The sequence below is a fragment of the Xenopus tropicalis genome, chromosome 8 (assembly GCF_000004195.4).
Source record: "Xenopus tropicalis strain Nigerian chromosome 8, UCB_Xtro_10.0, whole genome shotgun sequence".
NCBI lineage: Eukaryota > Metazoa > Chordata > Amphibia > Anura > Pipidae > Xenopus > Xenopus tropicalis.
Genome location: NC_030684.2, coordinates 51,542,511 through 51,556,137, shown reverse-complemented (window position 1 = coordinate 51,556,137; position 13,627 = coordinate 51,542,511). Strand labels below are relative to the sequence as shown.

The following is a 13,627-nucleotide window of genomic DNA, read 5'->3' as shown; positions in this document are numbered from 1 at the left end:
GACCAGTGTCTCAAAGAAACAATGGGGAGTTTCCGATGAAGTAGTAAAGGGATGCTATGTTTGCAAAAGGAAGTTCATTTTTCAAAGAAGAAAATACACAATATATGAAAATGAACTTACCAGCGAGTGGGCAGCTATGTATCCATGTGCGCTTTTATCTGCAAGATGAGATGGAACATTACTGGATTACTGGTTTAACTATACTATACCCAAACAGTAAACCAGAATCAAAGGGATTCTATAAACAGGTTTATTGAGTTAATAACGGCTTCTGTCAGTTCATTAGTGTAAACCTTTCTCTGCTATGCATTAAAGGGGATTTTCCTTTAAATTAACTTTTAGCATGTTGTAGACCAGTGATTCCCAACCAGCGGCTCTTGAGCAACATGTTGCTCCCAGTGGCCTTAAAGCAGGTGCTTATTTTTGAATTCTTAGCTTGAAGGCAAATTTTGGAGGCATAAAAACCAGGTGTACTGCCAAACAGAGTCTCCTATAGGCCGGCAGTCTATATAGGGGCTACCAAACAGCCAATAACAGCCCTTATTTGGTACCCCCAGGAACATGTTTTATGCTTGTGTTGCTCCCCATGTCTTTTTACATTTGAATGTCGCTCACCAGTAAAAAAGGTTGGGGATCCTTGTTCTAGACAGTGCTATTCTAATCAATTTACAATTGAACTTAATTTTGTTATTATTTGTAGTTTTTGAATTAACTTTTTATTTAGCAACTCTCCAGTTTGGAATTTTAGCAGCTATATGGTTGCTAGGGTACAAAGCACCCTAGCGAACCAGGCAGTGGTTTGAATGAGAAACTGAGATATGAATAAGAGTGGGTCCGAATAGAATGATAAGTAATAAAATGTTACAATAATAATAATGAAATTGTAGCCTAGAAGAGCAATAATTTTTTGGCTGCCAGGGTCAGTGACCCCCTTTTCAAAGCTGAAAAAAGTCAAAGAGAAAAAGCAAATAATAAAATGATAAAACATGAAGACTGAATAAAAAGTTGCTAAGATGGCCATTCTATAACATACCAAAGATTAAAGGTAAACCAACCCTGTAAAAATCATGGGGCAATCAATTTATCGACAGCAGATACACAGGTGATGAGGTATTTTTGGGCCTCAGAAATGTAAGGAAAATACATGCTGTAGCTCTCACCTTGTTGGAGATGGTGAAAACATTTATTTTATGTGCTTTCACAAAATACTTTTATACATGGTTCTGAGGCTCAGATTTCCCACATGTAATATAGAACAAATTTCCTCACTTCCTTTGGTGGCATCTTCTACAAGGTCAGGGCAAGACAGAGTATAATAACTGAATCTAAACTTGCTGTGGGGTTTTCTGCTCAGCCCAATTTTATGCACTTTTCATAAGCATCTCTTTAAAGGGGAATCCATGTAAATAGGTCACAACATGGCAAAAAGAATTTGTATTAATAAACAGGATTTTCTAGGGAGAAGGATTTTATGTACTTGTGCATTAGAAATAAAAATGGATGCCACAGATTATCATTTACAAGGGCATTTAACCTATTTATCATTCAAAACATTGGAAGAATATTTGGGGGCGAAACCATTTTTCAGGATCAATTTTGCAGTAATCACCAAGTAAGCCCTTAATCAAAAGAACACTTAGAACAAACTAAGAAGTGATCACTTGCCCTTTAATAGTACAGGATATGCTGCTGTTTTATACCTTATTGTGGATGCACTGGGACCAAGACAAGTGCTCACACAGCGCTCATAGAAGACTTTGTGATACGCATATAGGTAAAAAAGCTACAAAAAGTATTCTACTTAGGGAACGTTAGATAAAAAGTTAATATGAAAAAAGGTAATGGCTTCCCAGGCGATGAATATCATTTATTACAAATGTATATTAATAACTACAACCATAAAATTATATATATTCCACCATAAATGTTAACTAGTCTAAAGACTAATTTATATGCAAGGTGTCACATACCTCCAGATGTAAAGCTCATATACTTCTGGTTGTTCACTGTCTCTTTGGAATCATAGAATTTAAGGACATCTAATACTGCCTGAGGATTCTTTTTCTGCTCCAGTTTGGTTATATTTGAGGTTTGGAGTAGTCGTGCCCATTGTTCTGGGATACCCTGGGGACAAAGGAAAACACACAAATTTTGTACTTTTCTAGACCAACATATTCGACTTTGTATATATACACTAGAGAAGGACTGGATTGAATCTTTAGATTTTTTTTGGTATCAAAAATTTCAAGATGCATTCATTCTTCATATAACATAAGTTAATATCAGTACCCCAAATGGAAAAAGGAAAAACAAAAGTTATGGCAGCGATCGTGAGAAAGAATGGGCACATGAAACATGTTGAGAAATCAATTGTGATCTCCAATGGTTTATGGAAAAAGCATTAGTTCCCTGATGAAAGAGAATAGACCAGGGATTTCTTATTCCATTCTTAAAAGGCACTTGAGGCCAGAATTTAGCAATATTCTTGCCTGGCTGCAGTTTTTTTTTCCCATAATAATAATAAACTTACCTGCGCCTAAGCATAAAATTCACATAAATTCTGGCTCCTTTCATATGCCACTCAAAGAATAGAATTCTTAAGCATAGTATAGACTACAGGTGCACGAGAATGGAAAACCTACCAGAAACTTGGGAAATGAGAGAGAGGCCTTGAAAATACTTATATTAATAGTGTGCCAAACTCTTTTGTCTACCTAATGGGTGTATGTGATGAGCAGAATATCAACCTAGAGATTTCATGCAAACTATCAATTTGAGATTTGTGTCAGAACAGAATGGGGAAGTAAAACTGTAAATGTATTTTCAACTCTTAACTGCATCCTTGGGGTCAAGTGAAGTGGACACAGGACTAGCCTAAACTATTTTCAGGATTCTCAGAGTAGCTCATATTTACCCTAGGACTCTGCAAAGATGTTGGAAGCATATACCTGCCTTAACATGAATGAAATCTGAACCAATAAAAGATTTGCACTACTGCAAGGCCATGTGTTATATTCTCACATGGGATAATGCAAAGAATACTTCTTTAGTAGTCCAACGACCACACTTTGTCATAAAGGCCAATTCACAAGAGCACTTTAATTTGAGTTTCAGCTCTACTGTAATCAGCTATGTCTGCCTTAAGCGTGAATGGGAGTCACATACAGAAGTCTTACAAAAACAGACCCCAAAATGGTATGTCCTTCATATTTTCTATGATCATCTAGCACATGGTCCAGTTATGGGGGGGATTTTGAAATCGTAAACAAATGTTTAAAGCCAAATCATGCTCATTAAAAATCCCACAATGTCCCACGATAATGGCACATAGGGAGTTATGTGCCATTATCGTGGGACATTGTGGGATTTTTAATGAGCATCTTCCTTTCAGAGCAATGATCCCACCCTGTAGCATAACTGACACCACTCCTACTGAATATAATGAAGAGTATTTGCATTAATATCCAGAGTTTTGAAAGTTTACCCATTCTTAGGAATACCTGCAGCAACAATATGCTACATATAACCCATCAGCTATTTTAAAATTGGAGTATGTGGTAAAACATTGTGCACAAAGAGTCAACCTTATACAGTAACTTTCTATGTATGACTAGGGTATGCCCCGTTCTCTGCACATTACTCTATTTCTTTTTACTTGTGCTTCCCTTAGTACTTTTAAGTGTAAGGCTAGTGCCACACCCTACACTGGCACCAACCTGCTACCTTTCCTACACCTGGAATCATTGTCTCAGGCCAGGTGCAAGCAGACACAGTGCATATCAGCTGCAACTGCGAACTCTTGCGTCTTTTGGCCAATATGCACAATGGTTCATGGTGCAGGCAAGGTAGCAGGCTGGTGCTAGCGTAGGGGCTGATTCTTGGCCTGTGTTTTTCCCCAGGGGATCAACCCCGTGTGGCATGAGCCTAAGGACTGTTTTCTTTTACTGCTCAATGTACATATCATACAGATAAGCTTTACTGGAATCTGCCTAAAGTCTGAAGACAGGTTATCTAGCTATAAAGCACAAAGGACAAATACATCCTGTGTGCAAGCTACTGATGCTTAGCAAGTCTTTTTTTACCCCTGTCTCTAAATTAGGGGTTGTGTATTGAAGCTTAAGGGGGATATCCCCAAAACATGTTGTGTAAAATGGCACAATAAATGCACTTCTGTGAGGAAAGTCCTGCCGTTGAGCCCATCTCCGTTCAAAAATTTTGTTATTATGCATTTCTTCTTTTTGGTGGTAAGGGAAAAGGAACTACACTTTTAGCTCTTGAAGTGACCGTAAGTAAAGATGGAGATATTTTGGTTTATAAGCAGAATTATAAATTAATAAAATCTCCATTCATACATACTAGGATAAAAAGATGATCAAATAGACCAATCACTATATACAGATAATTACAGTTGATCTAGGCAGGGCCGTTTTAATAAATAGGCAAAAGAGGAATATGCCCAGGTTCCACAAGGACAGGGGGCCACACCAGCAGACATTTCATCTAATTTAACTTTTGACAAGAGAAGGTTACAGAGATGACAGACGCCTCATTTTAATCAACTGGAGGATCTCTATAGTATGTAGAGTTGCCTTTTTATGTGGCATCCCCATTTTGTCATTTATCTGCTCCCATGGTTGTGAGTCCAGGGTGGCAGACATGGGGATCACATTTAATTCAGTAAGCAAAGAGCATTTCTCAGCTGCCTGCCTTATTATATGTAAGTTCACATGCTTTGAGGTTCTATCACAAATTTCTTGCATTAGGGGGAGCCCACTAATTATATTTTTGTCCTGGGCCTACTGGAACCTAAAAGCAGCCCTCTACCCTAGACACCGTTTCTCATTAACTCTGTCTGCCCGGTGTAAGAACAAAAAACTGTGTGTGTGGCATGTTTCTAGAGAAAAGTCTGAAAATGGGTGACATGTGCCCCTGGAATCTGGGTTAAGATGATAAAAGAAGCCAAGCAACATATCTACAGCAAACACATGAACTCGCAGCTGCAGCGCTATGACATCTCAAAGAAGCACTTTGATGCAAGCTTCTTTTTGGGCCTGTGACGCACCTCTGGGAGTTTCCCTGTGCCCATCTGTGAACCACAGAGATCTGGCTGCAATGGACGTAAATAAAGAAAGAAAAGAAAAGTTAAAACAGGATGTGGGACAACTCAGAAGGTGGGAAAAGGCAATGGACCCAATGGAGGGGGAGAAAAAAATTAAAGCCCATGTTATGGGAAGAATATCACAAAAAAAAAATCTCCCATGTAGAGTGGAGGGTATATGCGGTATCTTGGGGCTGGGTGGAGTGCAGGCTGCAGGAGGGCAGGTTTTGGAAAACAGGTAGAACTAGAAGAGAAATGTTTTATGGCGTAGACTTTGTTCCTGATCGGAGTGGCCTTGGTTACTTGCACTTCTAATGGTAACAGAAAGACAGACAATAGCATTGCCATTCATATCTTCATCTCTTTTCATGCTTGACAGTCATCCAACACCAAACACAATCCAGGTGTTAGGAAGAAAACCCTTAATATTGTGTGTTTATTTCAGGTATCAAATGTCTACAAAATTGCTGAGAAGTCTTTGGAGTGCCTGCTTATTTCAGTTTGACATCATTGATTACATTCCTATAGACCTAATAGCAGCAAACCACACGGGCAGGTTCAAGAAAGTCATATTGCAATATATAATTTTTTCATGAATGTGTTTTTGGTATCCCAATTAAATACCGTGAAACATACAATATTATTTTATGTGTCTAAATGAAACTCATGCACACAATATTATAATTTTTTTAAAAAGGGCCTCAGAATACTCTAGTTCTGATATCACGTTCCTATTAAACAACTTATTTTCCAAAAACTAAAACTGCAGGGACATGCTTCTTCAGGAGAAAAAGCCCCAACCAAGTAGCAAGCAGGACCGTTCCTGGGCTAAGAAACTTATTTAGTACAAGCAGAGATGAATGCATAGCATGCAATGGTCAGTGATGTAATTAAGCTGGGAAAAAAGTCCAGCCCAGGAACCCATGCAGCAATCCCAGTTGTTCTTCTAGACATATCTATTAGCAAACACAGAACACAGCCAGAGGAGTGAAGACACAGGGTTAGAGGATTGTATATGGAGTACATGTAACCAAGGGGAGCAGACAACTGTTATGGTAACTGGTGTAATTATTTACATAGAAAGAAAAAAATCATACAGTATTACAAAATCCAAGGGTATTTCCAAACTTTCCAGAAAGGTATAGACGTGAGAGAAGAAGAAGAATACAAACAAAGTGGTCAACACTCAAGAACTCAACACAACAAAATCTCCTACTTCCATATTTACAGTAAACCTCAATCTAAGCGGTGTAAGATTCAAGATGGAACAGATAAAACTATATTTTTTTATTTTCTACTTTACTGCACTGTAATCAAACAAATCAGAATTCTACTTTACAGTTTTTAAGTATTTGAGAACACTTACCAACAGTTAAGTAAAACTGATCTAGAACCATAAAACCAAACTGTGTATTGGTTACTATGGGATACTGTATTGCTCACTAATACTATATTACCCTAGTTTGAAATGATAAAACTTTGCACCACAAACATAGCACATGATTCACCAAATGTGTTGCTATGATCTATAGATAAGTATGATGTCAGAGGCACAAATACACTTCTAAACGTTTGGTTGCAGTTCCTACTGGAGCTAGCTCTCTCAACAACTGAACAATTCTGATGGCATTCTGCAATCTGAATGACTCCAGATATGATAGATTATACAGTAGCATCTTGTAGAGCCCACCCTTCCCTGCTACAGTCAGGTAACCCCAGTGGTGGACAATAAAAAGGGCTACCATTTCAGAGTTTTAACCTTAAAAGCAAGCAAGTTGCAAGTAAAACTTAGTCCCTGTAAAAAAAAGTTTATAATGAAGTGGAATTCTTAATAAATCAGATAAGAGTGAGAGTAGGACTGGCCAGACTATGGATGACTTTGACGTACTGTAGTTGATTGTGCTCAAAATGTTGTTTTTTGTTTCAATAAACACTTTATGTTTTACCTGCACCCAGGGCATTTGGTTTTGTGAAGGGCATGCTCCTCTATGTTCATTATATCTATACCTATACATTACAATGGGTGAGTGCAGATGGCCTCTTGTCTCCGTCTGTATGGATGTTGTCCCCTAAAGGTTTAAAATTTAGTGGTGAACACAACTTTACCATTTTTGCTCCAGTTTGGACTATCCCTGTGAAACTTCATAAGTCCTGCAAAGTGAAACTTGCCCAACTTCTCCACATTTATTGGCCCAGGACCTGCAGTCGACAACTACACAAAAAGGTTTATAATATCTGACTTTTAAGGAGGATGTCTAGCCATGTGTGGTAGGTAGTCAATGTGAAACCCATATTTAAAAAAAAATGGATCATCTATGTATGCTTTATTGTAAGAGTTATACTTTACTAACCCATAGCCACAAGTTTGTGCAGAATACTTTGGAATTGGTTCAAAATTACACCAGATTTGCTGACAGAAGCAGTTCCTTTATAATTCACTTTCCATCAAGTGATTTCTTTTCCTCTTCTCACTGAACATTAAGCAAAATAAAGGAAAACTAAAGACAGACATTTTGTTTTATACTAATATGCTTGGTTTCCTGACAATACATTTATGTAGTTTGATCTATTGTTTATAGTATGCACTGCAGATTAGAAATTATGTCTAGAAATTATCTTTCTATGCCTTCAACTGTCATTATGGCATACAGTATGCCACTCCGCCAATTCATGCAACAAACTCACATTAGCTCTGTTTTGTCGATGAGAATGAAACTGACAAGTTCCTGTAAAAATCCATGTACCCAATACTGTGGGAGTCTAGGCATCAACATTGTCTCAAAATGGCCCCATACCGCCCCCAGCTCAGTGGTACCTGCTGTTTGCGCAAAGGGAAAGAGCTGTAAAAACCACACTGTTTTCTTCAGTCACGATGAGGGGCAGTATGATGGTTCTATAAATTTCAAATGCAAACACTACTATAGCCTATAAAAAGACTGTGCTGCCCCTAGCTCAGTGTGACTGACAGATGTCGAAACAATGCATTGTATTATGCAGTGCTGTGTAAAGGGAAAGAACTATCATCTCCTCATGTGATTCCTTTTTATAAAGGATTCCTGGCCCATCCTGCTGCTGACTGGCATTTCTTGTAACCGCTAAGTTTATTAACCACAAGTAGCCCTGGGTCTTTATTCAGCAAATATTTGCAATCACATTAAGGGGTATAAAGTGGCATGCATATTTTTAGATGCCCAGACTGCCATTCTGTCCAGATCCCTCTGCATAGTTAAGTGTCAATAGTAAACATCACTTCCAGTACCCTCCCCCTAAATCAGTAACAAACTAATTAAAAGTGTGTTCCAACACAGAACCCTGCGGGACACCACTAAGAACCTTACTCTACTACTGAGAACCACCCTATACAGTCCTTTTACCAACTATACCTGTAACTATATTAAAAAAATATATAATTCCCCAATGAGAATCCAACCATCCGTTTATATCTGGTTCAATGTTCTTTGTTCCTGCATTGGAGCTAAAAGCATTAAACAGAGTTTTTTTGGAGCCAGTCAAATATGTCCTCCTTACCCGTGTTTAACTGTGATGTAATATAATGAATTCACAATTACCAAATAATCTTGGTATGCAAGAAAACTGCAAGATGAAATTAGGCAATACATGAGATGTATATAAGACCCTCTTGTACAAAGGGTTGTAGGTACAAACAAATTCTCTGTGCAATTTAGACATTTATTTAATTAGTAGTGTTTAGTTTTGCTGCAGCTTGGAACCCATCTCCAGATGTGTTTAAGACATGTCTTCCACCAAAGCCCTTCGGCACAAGTGAGGCACTCTGTAACTTATTAAGGCTCATTTATAAAGGCTGGACAAATTTGCACATGGGCAGTAACCCATGGCAACCAATTAGTAATTGGCTTTTTTCAGCTAGCTGCAGGTTGAAAAGAGCAAGTTGAAACATGAAAGCAAACATTTGGTTGGCTGCCAATGAGGAAAGTATTTATTTTGCGAAGTCCTACCTCTCTGGTCAACAACCACTTTAAAGTTCTTAATATTGCATGGACATAAATACCACCACCATCATATAAATTCTCTTTATTTGTACTTTTAAACAGCAATGTCATTTAGTTGTTAATATTTTGAAAGAAGAAAGCTAGCATATGAAGAGGAAGGCAAACCACTGTATTCTTAAATGACATAACTGTACATAACTGCACTCTATTCACCGAATAGAATAGCTCTTAACTTCAGCCTTCAATGAAGGCAACATTGTAATCTATTCTATATTATTACTAATCCATAACACCAGGGAGCATTTTGTTTTCCCTAAAGTTATTAAGTTGAAGGCCAAAGAGAAAACAATTGTCTCTCTAGCCACAGAACTGAATAATGAGAGTCCAGGCGACTGATCAGGCTGATTAGGTTAAGTGTTCACAGCCTCTGATGAAATGCAATGTCTTAAAGCAGAAAATTACATTTCGTAAATCAGATTTCCTTTGTAGGTCTGAAAATTCGATCAAGGCCCACCACCCCGTAAAAATCACAAATATAAAACATCAACAACGTAAACATTATTTTAAAATAAAAGTACTCTGACTGGTTTCTAATGCTCACTAAGGCCTAGCTTTCAATATCCTTTACTGTTACAAATGCTCCACGCAGCATCTCACGGGTAAGCAGTGTGGAACAAAGATGGCTGACTGAAGGAATAAATAGTCATGAAATAGTGAAAGCTACTCACAGTGAATTCTCCCGTGACCGCATCAAATCCAACATGGATGGTGTGCTCAAAATCTGAAGGGAGCGATATTTCAGGGCGTTCCTTTTCCTTCTTCTTGTTGGCTGAAGTCAAAACATTAAAATAAATAACTGGTCAGCCATATAAATACCACAGGTGGAGCAGTAATTCCGATCATCAAGAACAACAAAACAGGTACAGAGTATGATATGCAGCACACAAAGATTGTCCTAAAGGATATTAAGGCACCAATCGAAATATGCAAAAATTAGCTAGAAAACAGAGACACATAAAACATGCTCATAACATTCACTATATCCTGTTCTTACTGGGAGTAAGCTGGTGCCCCAGGCTTTTTTGGTCAAGCTCATTCACATAAACTCCAGCAACTCAGTAGCTAGGAACAGTTTAATTTAAAGAAAAAAATACCCATCCTATTAAAAAGTAGTGTGGTACTATGCATCCCCACTGCTCTATTTTATTTAATGGATGCTTCTATTGGTCATTCAGTTTCACTCCATAGTATACTAATTCAGATTTGTGCATTACACAAATTCTCACTCTTCATTTGCACAGTTGTACATTTTTTAAAAAATCAGATGTAGTCTTTGAAATATCAGAAATGTTATAGTAACTACTGAGTAGAAGACATCGACTGATAGACAAACTTTGCATTTGTTCCTTCCTTTGTGGCTTTCAGAGTAATCAACACTACTGCTGTCATCCTGCCAATAGCTGGCAAAAATGACCAAGAGTGCTTCCCAATTTCTGATGTAAGAAATATATTGGGAAAAAAAGTGACATCTGTGTAGTCACCCAAGTCATATGCACCAGAAACACATAACAAATGTCTTAAGTTTGGTCACAATGCAGCCTGCTGCTATATGGATCACAATCCAAAACTCTAATTTGAGATATATATATATATATATGTGGCTAAAAGGCAAAAAAAGATGAATAAAAGGCTGAGGCTGAACTGGATAAAAGAGCAAAACTGAAATGTTATGATAGATATGAACAGCAGAAGAGAAGTAGGGGGGTTAAGGGGGGTGAAACAACTAAAAAGAGGAACATCTATTTAAAAACTGGTTGTTGCTTTTACTTTATAGTTGGAATAAGATTTTTAGATTTAAAGGAAACCTGGAAGGGGGAAGTGAATAAGGGAAGTTCCGAGAGGAAGTGGAGAGCAAAAATAAAGTGGCGAGAGAAAAGAAGAAAACGATAGATGAATGGTAGAGAATCAAAGCATAATGGTAGGCAGAGAGTATTTGGGTATAAGTGAGAGAATAGAAGAGCAGAAGGATCTTAGATTATGAGAGAGCAGAACATTGATAGATGTAGATGCAAGTAGATGCAAGTGAAAAGAAGGGGAGGGTAAGAAAACAGTACAGAGGGGTGAACAAAATAAATGGGAACATCATAAAGGTAAAGGGAAGATTTGGATGTAACAGCAACTTGGGATACATTAAAGGCAAAACTGGGAGGAAAATATAAGTCAGGGAGAGTAGTATATACAGGGGGAAAGTTGGAAAGCTGAAAAGTATGAAATGGTAGAGTAGGAAAACAAAAGTGAAAAACAATAAGAAAACAACTGAAAAACATTTCATTAAAGGGTAAAGACCCCCCTTTTTTGACATGAGCTCATTCAGATGTGCTTATGTAGAGAAGGTGCATATATACATCTCAACATAAATACCAAAACCAAAAATACATACTTTTAAACAGACATACTTTATTCCACAGATTAAGAGAAAACTATGATAGCTTATGTCAGTAGGCTCACAGTGTCTTGCATCCCCTCCCTCATATTGTTCCATTGTGAAGTGATGGATTCTGGTATTTGAAGTCTCTCTGCTTTCCAGACATTCTTCACATCACCCACTATGGAAAGCAGAGGGACTTTAAGTCCCATAATCCATCACTTCAAAATGGAACAAGTTAAGGAAGGGGTTACATTACACGGTGAGGCTAAAGGTCCTTGGGATATGGTTCGTATGGTGGTATCCTTTCAATCTAAGGAATTAGGAATGTCTACGTAAAAGCAAGATAATTTTGTATTTTATTTCTGGCAGTACTTGAAGTGTTTATGCACCTAAATGAATAAGCTCACATCAGAAAGGAGAGTATATTATACTATAAGAATTGAACTATAACAGATAGGAGATGGTGAGTGGGGAGGGGTGCGCAATGTGTACACGTATGTTCTACAGCAGTGCTGTCCAACTTCTGTTGTACCGAGGGCCGGAATTTTTCCGACCTACGTGGTGGAGGGCCGATAATGGAAGCCAGTTTTGACCACTCCCCTTTTTAAAACCGCACCCACTTGAAACCACACCCATGTTATCACATGACCATACCCATATTAATGGTTGTAGTACAGCAAAAACCTGCCACACTCTGCCTTCCCTACCATGCCTGTGTGCCATACTCTGCCTTCCCTACCCTGCCTTTGTGTGTGCCATACTCTGCCTTCCCTACCCTGCCTGTGTGCCATACTCTGCCTGCCCTACCCTGCCTTTGTGTGTGCCATATTCTGCCTTCCCTACCCTGCCTGTGTGTGCCATACTCTGCCTGCCCTACCCTGCCTGCGTGCCATACTTTCACTGTGTGTGCCATTCTTGGCTGGTTTGTGCCATACTTGGCCTGTGTGTGCCATACTCTGCCTTCCCTACCCTGCCTGCGTGTGCCATACTTTCACTGTGTGTGCCATTCTTGGCTGGTTTGTGCCAAACTTGGCCTGTGTGTGCCATACTCTGCCTGCCCTACTCTGCCTGTGTGTGCCATACTCTGCCTTCCCTACCCTGCCTGTGTGTGCCATACTCTGCCTTCCCTACCCTGCCTGTGTGTGCCATACTCTGCTTGCCCTATGCTGCCTGTGTATATGGCACACACAGGCAGCTTACAGTGACACAATGCTGGCACTGCTCCTACAGTCTGCACAATAACTATATATTAAAAAACGTTTTAATTGCAGTACCACCTCAGTATATGTTCTTTTTGTAGTGTGCAGGGTTTATTTGTGGGTTTCTACTGCTCCTGAGGTGTGAACAGGGGAACAATGGGGGTGATTACAGCCTGAGACTGAGGTGTGAACACTGCAGGGGTTGAACAATGCAGGTATTAAAAGGTGTGAAAAACACAGGGGATTACATATTTAAACAATACAGCCTGATTACAGCCTGAATCTGAGGTGAGAACCATACAGGGGGGGGGGGGGGCAGTTAATCACAGTACTGATACCATTTAAAGCTTACACAGGAGTAAGCCATCAAAGCAGCCAGACAGGTGGGGGGCCACACAGAGGGGGGTCGCGGGCCGCATGCGGCCCGCGGGCCGCCAGTTGGACAGCACTGTTCTACAGTATAGTTGGGTCTTGTGCATCAGTCCCTACAGTATTTGGAAGCGCTCCTGGAAAAAAAATAACTTAAAAACGATTCAGTATTTCAAATTCCTAGCCACTTTCTATCCAGTATGGTTTCTTAGAATGCTTTATTATGTCTGGATATAGCTGTAAAAATCTGAGAAGAAGCAATTACACACTGGGATTTGCATGCAGTTTGTATACGCTGTACAAACCTCTCCAACCGGGAGGCATTGTCAGACAAGCATAAAAGGGACTCAGAATACTTTTATTAACAAATTAATGTTGCCTTTCAGTGATACAGAGAAAGCAATGTGTTCTTTAGTCACTGTTTGAGGGCCAGTGCCTTTTACAGCCCTCTAAATGATTGCCTTTAAGGAAGACTGCTTCTCAGCTTCTAAAGACAATTTTACATTGCTGTTTCCTAATTCAAAATATTTCTGGTATAGTAAGCACAGAGAAATTTAAGCTT

At 38.9% G+C, this 13,627-nt stretch overlaps 1 protein-coding gene across 4 annotated transcripts in view; it reads right to left on the bottom strand.

Annotated features, from left to right (window-relative positions):
• pak3 (p21 protein (Cdc42/Rac)-activated kinase 3) overlaps positions 1-13,627 on the bottom strand; it is a 121,960-nt gene that overhangs the window by 20,943 nt on the left and 87,390 nt on the right. For all 4 annotated transcript variants that reach the window (XM_012969188.3, XM_004916851.4, XM_004916850.4 and 1 more), the window contains exons 3-5: positions 9,798-9,898; positions 1,971-2,124; positions 121-158 (exon numbers count right to left, since the gene is read on the bottom strand). In XM_012969188.3, the coding sequence (XP_012824642.1) occupies positions 121-158; positions 1,971-2,124; positions 9,798-9,898 (293 nt within the window). The remainder of the gene's footprint in view (positions 1-120; positions 159-1,970; positions 2,125-9,797; positions 9,899-13,627) is intronic.